Source organism: Leucoraja erinacea, chromosome 6 (assembly GCF_028641065.1).
Source record: "Leucoraja erinacea ecotype New England chromosome 6, Leri_hhj_1, whole genome shotgun sequence".
NCBI classification, from domain to species: domain Eukaryota; kingdom Metazoa; phylum Chordata; class Chondrichthyes; order Rajiformes; family Rajidae; genus Leucoraja; species Leucoraja erinaceus.
In genome coordinates this window covers 72,304,101-72,318,361 of record NC_073382.1, presented here as the reverse complement: position 1 = coordinate 72,318,361, position 14,261 = coordinate 72,304,101, and the positions used below count along the sequence as shown (strand labels likewise).

Genomic DNA, 14,261 nt, shown 5'->3' with positions numbered 1-14,261 from the left:
GGGGTAGGAAGAGGGATGGCGAGGTAATGGAGAGGAGGGGGGAGAGGGGAGGGAGTGGGTGAGGGGAGGAAGCAGAATAGGGTTGGTGGCGTGTGGGGAGAGGGAGGATAATGGAGGAGGGGAATAGGGGACTGAAGAGGGAGAGTGAGATGCGTTCACATTGATCTTATATTTTGCAAGTTATTGCCATTTTGAACTTGAAAAACATCGCGTCATGACGGGATCCCGTTAGCAATGCAGGCAAAACATTTAAATTTAAATTAATACTCATTTTTTATTAATAACGGCATTTTGCAACAAGCCACACTTAACACACAGAAAATACCACTGCTATTAACAAAAGTGCAGCGTGGTGGTGGTGGGGACGCCCGGGACCATGTGTTTACCCGCGCTCACCTGGTTTCCACGTGCCGGTCGCCCACGTCAAACGTCACCAAGCAACCCTTCATGCAGCGTCACAATCACGGTATCGCCCGTCCCATAGGGAAAGGAAGGGCGGGGGCAACCGGTCCAAAGTCTTTTTCAAAATCGATCTAAAATCAAGAACATCGAGTACCGAATAAACCCCCACTTGCCATACATGATACAGTGCATTGGTCGACCCATGATGTTGAAATTGGCAATGAAATGTGCATTTAGGTCTGCGCCTGCCTTCCCGACCCCCCCTCCATGCCTGCGGTGGAGGTGCCGGTGAGGTCACAGAGGAGGGCGGGCGGGCGGGTGTCGGAGCTTTGGCCCGAGGGCCGGTTCGTGCGCGTGCTCAGTGTCGGCTTCACGCGGGACGAGCCGGAGCGTTTAAACTTTCCCTCGTCCGCGGGACCAGCCTCGACCGGCCGCGCGCCTTCCCGCTTCCCGCTGCCCGTGGGCGGTGGGCGGGATCTGAGCCGTTACTTATTTGGAAGTTGGTGTCATCTGGAGCCAGCGGGTGTGACGCTGGCAAGTGGCGTCCCTTCGCCTGGGGCGGGCGCCATGATCTCTCAGCTCTTGGAGCAGCTGGGGATGAGCGGCGGCGTCGAGCCTCCGCCACCGCCACCACCACCAGTCTCATGGTGGAGACAGCCGCCCGCATCGCCGAAACCACACTACACCCGGACGGGTGAAGTCGTCTATCAATTACTGTCACTCTTGTGGACCACCGACGAGGGGGTTGCCATCGCGGTGACCCTAGGGTTGTTCGTGGTCACCTACATCCTTGCCGGACGCTTGGCGTCGTATCTTTGCAGGAGCAAGTGGTTGAAGGAGCCACAGCTCCCCGAGCAGCCTACCCTGAGAAGGAAGAAGCGGCGGGCACCGTGTCAAAAGGTGAGTGTCTGCACATGAACCAGCCGTGTCTGGCCCTCGGCATTCATTTGCACAGCATATGCCCCTGTCCCACTTTCCCGAGTTACTCACGAATTCTCCCTAGTTTTCCCCTTGATTCAAACTCGAGGAATGTCCGTAGCGAGTCCGTAGGAGTCGGAGCGGCTCGTAATGCCAGCCGTAGGTACTCGGGGCATCAGGTAAAGCCCCTGTCCCACGATGCGAGTTTACCCAAGAGCTCTCCCGAGTTTAAAAAAAATCAAACTCGTAGTACTTCATCACGAGTATATTTTTACTCTTGGACATTTTTCAGTGTTGAAAAAACGTCACGAGTTAAAGCCCTGTCCCACTGTACGAGTTAATTCAAGTGCTCTCCCGCGTTAAAAAAAACAAAAAAACTTGGTAAGCACGTAGAATGAACATAGCGGGTACGTCGGAGCTCGGGGATGTATCTTAGTGGCTCATAACACTAACGGCAGGTACTCGGGAAACGCGGTAAGCTCGGGAAGACTCGTGAAGATTTTTCAACATGTTCAACATGTTGAAAAATGTCCACGAGAGCACCGAGTACCTCCGAGCGGCCATTACCGTAAATCTCCGAGTTCGAATCAGGGCAAACTCGGGAGAACTCTTGAATGAATTCGTAAAGTAGGACAGGGATTTTACCGCGTTTCCCGAGTGCCTGCCATTAGCATTACGAGTCGCTACGAGACATCCACGAGCTCCGACGTACCCGCTACGTACATACCACAAATTTGATTTTTATTTAAACTCGGGAGAGCTCTTGGGTAAACTCGCATCGTGGGACGGGCTTAAGTCGGGACGTTTTTTCAACATGTTGAAAAATGTTCACAACTTAAAAAAATAGCCCCGAGTACCTACGGCTGGCATCTCCGAGTTTGAATCGAGAAGGAAAACTCGGGAGAATTCGTCAGTAACTCGGGAAACTGGGACGGGGCTAGAGTCATAGAGCGATACAGTGATACAACTTGCCCACACCAGTCCCACTTGCCTGCGCTTGACCCGTATCGCTCCAAACCTGTCCTATCCATGTACCTGTCTAACTGTTTCTTAAACAATGGGATACAGCCTCAACTACCTCCTCTGGCAACTTGTTCCATACACCCATCTGAGGGTGTGAAAAAGTTACCCCTCAGATTCCTATTAAATCTTTTTCCCTTCACCTTGAATTTATGTCCTCTGGTCCTGGATTCCCTACTCTGGGCCTGTGCATCTACCCAATCTACTCCTCTCATGATTTTTTTCCCCCCCCCCCCCCCCCTTCCTTTCCCTATGGGACGGGTGATACCGTGATTATGACGCTGCATAAAGGGTTGCTTGGTGACGTTGGTCGTGGGCGCCAACAGGTGAACCCTGAGGCACACCACTAGTCACAGTCCGCCAGTCCATGAAGCAACCTTCCACCATCACCCTCGGCTTTCTTCCATTGAGCCAATTTTATGTCCATTCAGCAATCTTTCCTTAGATCCCATGCGATCTAACCTTCCAGAGGAACCTTGTTGAAGGCCTTACTGAGATCCATGTACAAAACGTCTACAGCTCTGTCCTCATCGACCTTTTTGGTCACTTCTTCAAAAAACTCAAATCAGATTTGTGAGACATGACCTCCCATGTACAAAACCATGCTGACTATCCCAAATCAGCCCTCGCCCATCCAAATGCATGTATAACCTATTCCTCAGGACACTCTCTAATAACTTTCCAACTAGAGTTAAAACATAAAAAGTAAAATCTGTGGGGCTGGGAAGCAGCTGTGGAGGGTGAAACTGTTAATGATTCACATCAATGACCTTTCATTATATTGGGGGAAAAAATGAGAAAACAAGCATGCTTCGTGACCATGAGCGGTGGAGAGAATAAAGGAGTGCCGGATGGATGACAAGATTGTTATGTTGGCACACATTTTTGCACTGTCGGAGATATAAATGCATCAGTCATAAATAATCTGTTGGGCAGGGGAGGTAGTGCAGATGAGTGATACAAGTGAAGGTTTCCAATGTAAAGAAATATGCTGGAAATACCTAGCAGATCAGGTAGCAATTGTTGAAGAGAGGAACATTACTGATTGATGACTTTGCATCCAAATTCACAGAAATGGGAAAGCATGGTGATATGAAATTGTTGTATTCAATATTGAATCTCAAGGACTGCAGGTTACCTAGACTGAAGATGAGGTGCTGTTCTTTGGGCTTATTTTGGGCTATGTTGGAGCATAGTTGTAAACTGGATCTGATCAGGGTAGGAGAGCAAGGGAGAGTTAAAATGACATTTTGGTTTCTCCATTGTGGTGGAAACCGCATGATTTACATGAAGGGATTCAAAGTAACATGAGCAAATTTGCAGATGACACGAAGCTGGGTGGCAGTGTGAACTGTGAGGAGGATGCTATGAGAATGCAGGGTGACTTGGACAGGTTGGGTGAGTGGGCAGATGCATGGCATATGCAGTTTAATGTGGATAAATGTGAGGTTATCCACTTTGGTAGCAAAAACAGGAAGGCAGATTATTATCTAAATGGTGTCAAATTGGGAAAAGGGGAAGTACAACGGGATCTGGGGGTCCTTGTTCATCCGTCAATGAAAGTAAGCATGCAGGTACAGCAGGCAGTGAAGAAAGCGAATGGCATGTTGGCCTTCATAACAAGAGCAGTTGTGTATAGGAGCAAAGAGGTCCTTCTGCAGTTGTATATGGCCCTAGTGAGATCACACCTGGAGTATTGTGTGCAATTTTGGTCCCCTAATTTGAGGAAGGACATTGTTGCTATTGAGGGAGTGCAGCGTAGGTATACAAGGTTAATTACCGGGATGGCGGGACTGTCATATGCTGAGAGAATGGAGTGGCTGGGCTTGTATACACGGAGTTTAGAAGGATGAGAGGGGCCTTATTGAAACACATAAGATTATTAAGGGTTTGGACACACTAGAGGCAGGAAACATGTTCCCGATGTTGGAGGATTCCAGAACCAGGGGCCACTGTTTAAGAATAAGGGGTAAGCCATTTAGAACTGAGATGAGGAAACACTTATTTACACACAGAGTTGTGAGTCTGTGGAATTCTCTGCCTCAGAGGGCAGTGGTGGCCGGTTCTCTGGATACTTTCAAGAGAGAGCTAGATAGGTCTCTTAAAGATAGTAGAGTCAGGGGATATGGGGAGAAGGCAGGAATGGGGTACTGATTGGGGATGATCAGCCATGATCACATTGAATGGCGGTGCTGGCTCGAAGGGCCAAATGGCCTACTCCTGCACCTATTGTGTATTGTCTGTGAACGCTAACTGCAGTTTGCTAGACCAGAAGAGGTAAATGTGGATTTCAGCTTTACATTGAAGCACTCTGGGTCAGTGGAAAATGAAGAATGAGGTAAAAGGACGCAAATATCACGTCATTGCACTGTAAAATGCAGTGAGAAGGGAAGTGATTGGTGGAGATGGGAAGGGTGAACAAAGAAGTGGTAGAAACATCAATCCATTGAGAATACTGAAAAGGAAAATGAAACTAATGTTTGAGATTTGAGGCCCTTTGTATAGGGGCTCAGACCTGAAAAGTTAGCTTTCTGTTTCATAGATCTGATATGTTCAGTGCTTCCAGCATTTTTTAGTTCTGATTTTCAACATGGCAGATTTTCGATTTTCATGTTTGAACGTCCGTCAACAAAGGTAAAGAGAGGACAAAGTAGTTGAAAGCCTCTTCAATTTTGGTAAAATAAATTAATTGAATGTATTCCATTGTTTATATGCTGAGGCATAGTGGCTGAGAGGGATATTATGTTACAATCATTCTATATTAATTATACTGCTCGAGAACAGTGTGCCGTTCTGGTCATGTTGCAACAAAGAAGTCAGAAGGTAGTATTAGAAGGTACACATAAAAATGCTGGAGAAACTCAGCGGGTGCAGCAGCATCTATGGAGCGAAGGAAATAGGCGACGTTTCGGGCCAAAACCCTTCTTCAGACTGATGGGGGGTGGGGGGGAAGAAGGAAGGAAAAAAGGGAGGAGGAGGAGTCCGAGGGCGGGGGGATGGGAGGAGACAGCTCAAGGGTTAAGGAAGGGGAGGAGACAGCAGGGGCTAGTAAAACTGGGAGAATTCAGCGTTCATGCCATCCGGACGCAAGCAACCCAGGCGGAATATGAGGTGCTGTTCCTCCAATTTCCGGTGTTGCTCACTCTGGCAATGGAGGAGACCCAGGACAGAGAGGTCGGATTGGGAATGGGAGGGGGAGTTGAAGTGCTTAGCCACCGGGAGCTCAGGTAGGTTATTGCGGAGGTGTTCGAAACCATCGCCCAACCTCCGCTTAGTCTCCCCGATGTAAATCAGCTGACATCTAGAGCAGCGGATGCAGTAGATGAGGTTGGAGGAGATACAGGTGAACCTTTGTCGCACCTGGAACGACTGCTTGGGTCCTTGAATGGAGTCGAGGGGGGAGGTGAAAGGACAGGTGTTGCATTTCTTACGGTTGCAACGGAAAGTGTCCGGGCAGGGAAGGGAAGAATTGTCAAGGGTATTGCGGAGGGAGCGGTCTTTGCGGAAGGCAGACATAGGGGGAGATGGGAAGATGTGGCGAGTGGTGGGGTCACGTTGGAGGTGGCGGAAATGGCGGAGGATTATTTGTTGTATTTGCCGGCTGGTGGGGTGAAAGGTGAGGACTAGGGGGACTCTGCCCTTGTTGCGAGTGCGGGGATGGGGAGAGAGAGCAGTGTTACGGGATATGGATGAGACCCTGGTGCGATATTAGACCCTGGTAGTATTAGAAGGATGTGTCATAGAAGGATGTGCATTTGTGTCCTTTAGCACTATTATCCCTGTACCTAAAAAGGCATGGCTTACTGGCCTTAATGACTACAGGCCTGTCGCACTGTCGTCATGAAAACCCATGAAAGGCTTGTGCTGGCCAAGCCGAAAAATTTCACAATCCCCCAGCTGGACCCTCTGAAGCTAGCATATCGGGCCAATAGATCTGTTGATTGCGCAGTCAACCTGGGCCTGCACATCATCCCCCAGCACCCAGACCACCAGGGGACCCATGCTAGGATTTTGTTTGTTGTTTTTAACTCTGCCTTCAACACCATTGTGCCAGAGCTACTACACTTTCAAAGTTGACTGTGCCTGAATCCCTCTGTTGGTGGATCACCAGCTTCCTGACAGTATGTGAGGTTGGGAAAGCACATCTCGGACCTGCAGCCCCTCAGCATAGGAGCACCTCTCCTCTACTTTCTCCACACCAATGACTGCGCCTCCACTGACTCCTCTGTCAAGCTTCTCAAGTTTGTGGACGACACAACCCTGATTGGACTGATCCAGCATGGGGAGGAAACTGCCTACAGACAGGAGGTGACATAGCTGGTGTCCTGGTGCCATCGCAACAACCTGTAGCTCAATGCTCTTAAGACAGTGGAATTGATTGCAGACTTTAGGAGAGCTCCCCCTCCCCTCACCCCACTCTCCATCAACAACACCACAGTCACATCTGTGGAGTCTTTTAAGTTCCTAGGAACCATTATCTCCAAGGACCTTAAATGAGGGGGACCGGCCACCATCGACTCAACAGTCAAAAAGGCACAACAGAGGATGTACTCCTTGTGGCAGCTGAGGACGCACAATCTACCACAGGCAATGATAGTCCAATTCTATTCGACCATCGTAGAATCTGTCCTTACCTTCTCCATCATGGTCTGGTTTGGCACAGCCACCAAGCATGACATCCGGAGGCTACAGTGAATCGTCCAATTGGCTGCAATCTTCTCTCCATTGACAACTGTACACTGCAAGGACCAGGAAGCGAGTGGGTAAGATCATCTCAGACCCCTCTCACTCACCCTGGCCACAAACTCTTTGAATCACTTCCCTCTGAAAGGCGACTCTGGACTGTCAATCTGCCAGACATAAAAACAGCTTTTTTTCCACGAGTAGTAGCTCTACTCAATAACTAAAAATCCTTTTGCTCTGGTATTTTATTTAATTAACAAGTTTAATCGATTATGTTTTATTATTAATGTTTTATAACTGTCACTGTATGTCATGTTGTCACTCGCCAGCAGAGCACCAAAGCAAACTCCTTGTATGTGAATACTTGACCAATAAACTTATTCATTCATTCATGTTGGAGATTCGTGATCAGTCGTGTTTTGCAAGAATCAGTGCTGGGATGTCACTTTGTTATAGATAAATGAATTGGACAAAAACAAGGATGGGATGACAAATAAGTTTACAGAGACACAAATTGGTGGTGTAGCTGACAGAAAAGAAGGTTGGCAAAGTATACAGCAGGGTATAGATCGGGTTCAGATTTGGGCAGAGAAATGGCAGATTTTAATCCAGAGATGTCTGAAGGAACTGCATTTTGAGAGGTCAAATGTTCGTGGAAAGTATTCAGTTAATGGCAGACCCTTAATTTTAATGTGCAGAGGGATCATGGGGTCCAACTCTAGCTCTCCGGTTGTTGCAACAGAAGTAAAGAGATTGCTTAAAAATGAATATATACCTGTCTTCATTGGTCAGCGCATTGAATACAAGTCATGTTAAAGCTTTATAAAACTGGTTGGGCCTCATTTGGATTATTGTGTGCAGGAAGGAGGTGGAGGTGATACCCCGTTGCAGGAAGGAGGTGGAGATTTGAAGAAGGTGCAGAAAAGGATGGTGCCTGGATTAGAGGGTATTAGCTACGGGGTGAAGTTAGACAAACTTAGATTGTTTTCTCTGGAGGCTGCAGGGAGGCACCCTCTTCCTTTTTGAACCACCAGCTTTAATTTGTGTCTTGCACAAATTATACATAACCTCTTTGATGTGACCGCTTCTAAATCTTAAGCACTTCAACAAGGTTACCCCTTAATTTCCATGCTTCCACCAAAATTATCTGCACATTTGTATTTTTCATTTGGATCATCACCAGTAATCTGGATGATGAAGACTGTCCACTTTCAGTACACTGGATGGCATGTTATTTTGTGCAAATTCCTGGCAGTGGATGGAGAGTATACTGTACTCATTCTGGTGTTATGTAATGCAACCAGTAAAAGGGGGATATATATCAGTGTCCCTCCTTGCATCACATTGTCTTTCACTATCATGATTGGCAAAATAAAATCCTCTAGTGTTTCCCACACAATTAATTCCATTCCCAAATGTGTATATTTGTCAGCACTAGTCCATATCAAGCAGATCAAGTTCAGATAAGGTCCTAGAATTGGCATCAGGCGGCAAAATATTCAACTGAATGCAGCTCATCTATGCTTATTTTCTTGGGGATTATTTTATGTCCATGTCACAGATATAATTGTGGAGTTTGTAGTACAGAAATTGGTTTTTATAGATTTGAAATTAATTCGAGCTGGTTTTTGATGTACCAGTCATATCAAGAAATGCATTTACAATATTTCATTGAGATAGTTCAGAGAATGGGTAAAATGATGGGTCCTGAAAAAGAGAAGGGGAGAGGAGAGTGGTTTTATGAAAGAATCGTGAGAAAAGAGAGGGGAGAAAAAAGAGAGCATAAGGATTAGGTAAAAAATAAGTAGATGTAAGCAAAGGCAGTGATGGTTTTGGAATGGAGAAGGAGTCAAGGGCCATATCAGGGCTCCTCTTCCCTCAAATACATTGATTTTGGGATGGCTGAGGTTTAATTTTCAGTTTAGTTTATATTTTCTGATAAGTGCATGGATTCCTGAGAAGGGTTGATTTTTTTTTTAAGGTTTAAAAAAAAAAATTCTCACAGCAGTGGGAAACATTTTGCCATTCATAACCCCAAAGAAAATTTAGAGTTGTGACACCCCTGATCCCCCGTCTTCCCTCTCAACCCCACCCCCCAACTCCGCCCCTTGCCCTCCCCCCCCCACCCCTACGAACTCACTTTATCCTCCCCTCAACCCCCCCCCCCCCCCCCCAACCACTCTTAGCAGCTCTCTGGGGACGCAGCCATTTCCGCCCATTGGGTCCCATTGAGACGTTGAACACGCAGGTATTACAGTGCAGGCACAGCCGACGTGCACAGCAAGTAGAAAAGGGGTTTATTAAAGCTTAAAACGTGAATAACAAAATATAACAACAATTTTAACGTTAAAGATGAGATTTATTCAGTCCATTCTTGTTGCATCTCTTGTTGTGTTGTGCAGCTAGGGGAGGTGGACGGCTTCAGGCTGGAGTTGTCGGGGGCCAGAGGGGGGAGCGTCCTGCAGCCGGGGGAAGGGGACGGCTTCAGGCAGGCGCGGGGGGGGGCCGGGGATAGGGGAGCGTCCTGCAGCCAGGGAGGGGGACGGCTTCGGGCAGGGAAAGTCGGAGGCTGGTGGGGAGGGGCGCTGCCCTGGCTTGCCGCTGTGTGGTGTGGTGGGTGTGGTCTGGAGGGGGGGATGTGGGTGGGGAAGAGTGTGTATATCACGGGGGGTGTAGGGGAGGGGGTGAGGGCGGTTGTGGGGGAGGAGAGAAGGGATGTGTGGGAGGGGGAGGGGTGTGGGGGGGGGGGGAGGGTGTGTGGGCGGCAGGGGGGTGTGTGGGCGGCAGGGGGGTGTGGTTGGGAGGGGGGGGTGTGAGGTGGGATGTGTGGAGGGGGGGCACCAAGCATAGAGCCGGAAAGTGGGGGGGGGGGGGGGGAGGAGGGTGTTTGGGGAAGGGGGTGGTGGGTGGGGGAGAGGACGCGATGGCACAGGAATGGACCGACTGTCCCGCGGAGTGACAGGAGAAAAGACCACTCCACACAGCACTGAATGGCAGGAGAGGAGATCGATTTGGGTTTTTAAGATTTATAAACCTCGCTACCTTTTACATTAGACCACCGATCGGAACGAAACTTGGTGCGATCGCAGCACAGGGGAACTGGCGAAAAATCATAGCGCTATCGCATATCATTTTTGCGCAAATAGAATGACCGCGCAAACTGGAAGATGACAAGATCAGAGCTTTAGTTATGTATAGATCTTGTGGCTGGCTGCCATGTGGAAACCATGTTTTTAGTTTAAAGTTGCAAAATCTTCCTTGTGTACAATAGACAATTCTGGGACATTATATAGTAGCTTTAGGACAGAATAAAATAATTAAAAAATGATTGGGCATCAAATTGCAACCCTAATATCACAGGGGACTTTTTAGACAATATTGCTCACCTTCAGATGTTACTGATATTAAAGATATGGTTTAACATTTTTTATAATTGTTTTTGTCAATAGAATCACCTGCTGTGGAAATCATCAGTTCATCTTGAAATGGAACATTGTGATTTGGTGAATTTAATAGATGTGAGCTGTGACAGAGCATCTGGATTGTGTGCATACAACACATTATTATATTCATATCTATAATGATATTGTTCTCCAAATGTTCATAGGCACATTCTGTTACTGGATTGCTAGTTCATTTTTAATCTGCCAGTATGTAACCTAAATATGTGATTATTCTCAGTGCCGTTTACGTAAAGAGCAGAAGAAGACTCAATGTCGTTGGAAACCTGGAATTAACGGTAATTTTGGAATGATTGAAAGACCTAACCAATGTTACTCAACCAATTTCAGTGTGTAAAAAGCATTTCCAACACACAGATAATTCTGACATTTCTCTTAATTCTTTTCTTAAGAATCAACCGGCAATGAGCAAGAAACACAAAAGTGTAGTCCCGTGTCGTTACATAATACTGAGCGTGGCTTTCATTGCAAGAAGCAGTAAGTTTTTTGTTTTTTTTTACAAATATGGAAAAAAATGTCAGTTGGTGGATATATGCTAAAGTCTTCGGGCTGCACTGACTTTTATAAAAGCTAGAAGCGGTTAAGACTATTTTCTTTGGCGAACATCAGTGAGACAATTGGATTTTGTTGATAATCCAACAAATTCATGATCACCTTCACTGAAGATAATTTATTATGCCCCGATTTTTAAATAGACTTTCTTTTGTTAAATAATTACATTGAGAACTGAAATTTGGTAGTTATTAATCCATACCACTGGTGTTGCAAGTTGAATAACACAAAAGTGAAACTTTAGTAGAATTATAATTCTTTTAATCGGTGGGTGAGCAATCTGAAACTGAAGATAAGAGGATAGGAGAAATCACAGGATGAAAAGTTGTAGCTTTACCTGTGTTGCCCTAGTTTGTGGAAAATAATTTTGCATCTTTTGAGCAAAAGTATAATTTAAGAAGTGGATAATGACACATGGTTAAGGGGGGGGGACGTAGAAATATGGTTTAGTTTTTAAATTTTCTAACAAAAACCTGACACAGACACATTAGACTAAATTTGTTTTTTTTGTGGATGACCTCTATCATTCTGCAAGAAACATGCAACCGTGCATTGATTTGAAATAGGAGATCCTAAACTTCTAAGTTTTAGGTTCAGATCCACTTGGACCTTGATTGGTCATTGATGCCTAACATAACCTTGAGGAACAGCAGCTCATCTGAGCAGAGTCAGTCCAAGTACTCAGTAATTCAATCATTCAGATAACCAGTTTTACTTATTTGTGGTAGAACTAGTAATTTCTGACATTAATTTTCCTTTATTGCAGATGCGGCCTGATATGGTTTTTAAATGTTTGCAGAATTCACTTCTATTTTACAATTCATAAGTTCACAAGTTATAGGAATAGGCTATTTGGCCCATCGAGTCTACTCCGCCATTCAATCATGGCTGATCTCTGCCTCCTAATCCCATTTTCCTGCCTTCTCCCCATAACCCTTGACACCCGTTCTAATCAAGAATTTGATTCTAAAATAAAGAATTAATTCTAGTTTGTTCTTTTTAAAAATTCTGACTGCCCTCATCCATCAATTAACTAGAGTGACTAAAAGCAATTAATGCACCTGAATATCCTTGGTGTCCATCTCTATAAGATCACCTCTCATCCTCCATTTCTCAGTATTAAAACCTTTCTGATTTCCTTTTTTAGCTTGCTCCTTAGTTCTCAAAACTCCTCTAGGGATACACGATCCCAGCTGCCTATACCTGTCCCATGCCTCCTCCTTATTCTTGACCAAAGCCACAATTTCCCTCATCCAGGCATCCTTAAGTTTGCTTACCTTGCCCCCACCCCAGGGACATGCACATCCTAAACTTTTGTCAGCACACTTTTAAAAACATCCCACTTTCCAGACATTCCGTTTCCTTCAAACAACCTATTCTAATCAACTTGAGCGAGTTTGTCTCATACCCTCAAAGTTGGCCTTGCACCAATTTAGCATTTTAACTCGCTCTGTCCCAGTCCATAACTATCTTAAATCTAATAGAAAAGTGGTCTCAAAAGGCTCATCAACGAACACTTCATCCACTTGCCCCTTTCAATTTCCCAAGACTAAATCAATAGTTGTCCTCTCATGTGTAGGGCCCTCTACATATTGCCAGAGGAAATTCTACTGAACAAGTTTAACTAATCCCACCCCATCTAAACCTTTAAAACAATTAGGTTAATGTTTGTCATAAGGAAAATATTAAAAGCTACTAAGAAAGATCCAATGGTAGGGCATTAAAAAAAATTAAGGTAACCAGGCAAAATTAACATTGTTGAAGCAAAATCAACATTGAAAGTAAAATCATGTTTGTCCAGCATATTGGAGTTCTTTGAAGTAATACGTACTGCAGATAAAGCCAGTGAATGCACTCTTTAGATTTCCACAAGGATTTTAGTGCCATGTTGAAGGCGATATGTTAGCATGAATAAAAGTTTGCGTTGCCAACAGGGAACAGACATTAGACATAAACAGACATTAGACATAAATATGTCATTTTATGGTTATCAAAATGTATCTGATGTGCCATGGAGTCTCAACTTTTTACATTTTTACGTGATATGAATGAGAGGGGCCAAATTTGCTAATGACACGAAGATCGATAATTTGAAAGTACAGGTTGAATACCAATTTTCCGGCACGCTCTGTTCTAGAGCTTTTGTGCATTATCTGGTTTTCTGGACCATCGGAGATCACATGACAACGAAACGACACTACACTTATGGCCCGCTAGTGACACCTCACCCGGGTCCCTAAAGCACCTTGCAGTGCCAGAAACTTATATAAAACAAATATAAAATGTAATCTGATTATGAGAGGGATGACCTGCCAATCCATCCCCGCACCATCTCAGCCATTTAGAGCCCCAGCTTCTGACCCCCCACCTCCCAACTCCACCGTAAGGACACAAAGTGCTGGTATAATTCAACCGATCAGGAACTCTGGAGAACACTGATAAGTGACATCGGGACCCTTAGATTGATTCTTCTGCTGAGTAACTCCCAATATTTTGTGTCATTTCACTTTAAAAATAGATGCTGATGCCGCTGGTCTGCATCAGTGAGCCCATCTTCACCGGTTCACACACCTATAGTTGCAGGTCATGATATAGCCCCTGGTGACAGGGTTTTCTTTGGGTTGCCGCACCTCCTTTCTAGCAAATACCCTCTAATCCAGGCAGCATTCTGGTAAACATATACCCCCTCTAAAGCCTCCTCATCCTTTCTGTAATGATGGCAACCAGAATTGTCGAAAATACTCCAAATGTGGCCTTTTCATAGTCCTATAAAGCTGCAACATTACTTCCTCACTCTCATTCTCAATGCCCTGACTGCCGAAGTCAAACATACCATTTGCATTCTCCACTTGTGTTACCACTCTCAGGGAGTTATGAACTTTTGCTTCAATGCTGTTAAGGATCTATATACTTTCCCCTTACAATTGACCTTCCAAATTGCAACACCCCACACTTGCTCGTATTATACTCCATTTGCCATTTCAACACCCAATTATGTAGCTGTATCCCCCTGTATACATATGAAAGCCTTCATCACTGTCTGCAACTCCACCAATGTTTGTGCTGTCTGCAAATGTGCTAACCAGCCCAGTTATATTTATGTTCTGATTGTTTACATCGCAAACATCAGTGGTCCCAGAACAGATTCCAGCGGAACTCCACTGGTCACAGAGCTCCAGCCAGAATAACACCCTTTCACCACAACCTTCAAGAGGTGAACCTGTG

The 14,261-nt window shown here is 45.5% G+C and overlaps 1 protein-coding gene across 1 annotated transcript in view; it reads left to right on the top strand.

The window, feature by feature from the left end:
• The first annotated feature begins 669 nt into the window (after window positions 1-669).
• The window catches only part of LOC129698430 (uncharacterized), a 43,091-nt gene continuing 29,499 nt past the window's right edge, over window positions 670-14,261 (top strand). The window contains exons 1-3 of the mRNA XM_055637574.1: window positions 670-1,302; window positions 10,705-10,762; window positions 10,877-10,961. Coding sequence (XP_055493549.1) covers window positions 670-1,302; window positions 10,705-10,762; window positions 10,877-10,961 — 776 coding nt within the window. The remainder of the gene's footprint in view (window positions 1,303-10,704; window positions 10,763-10,876; window positions 10,962-14,261) is intronic.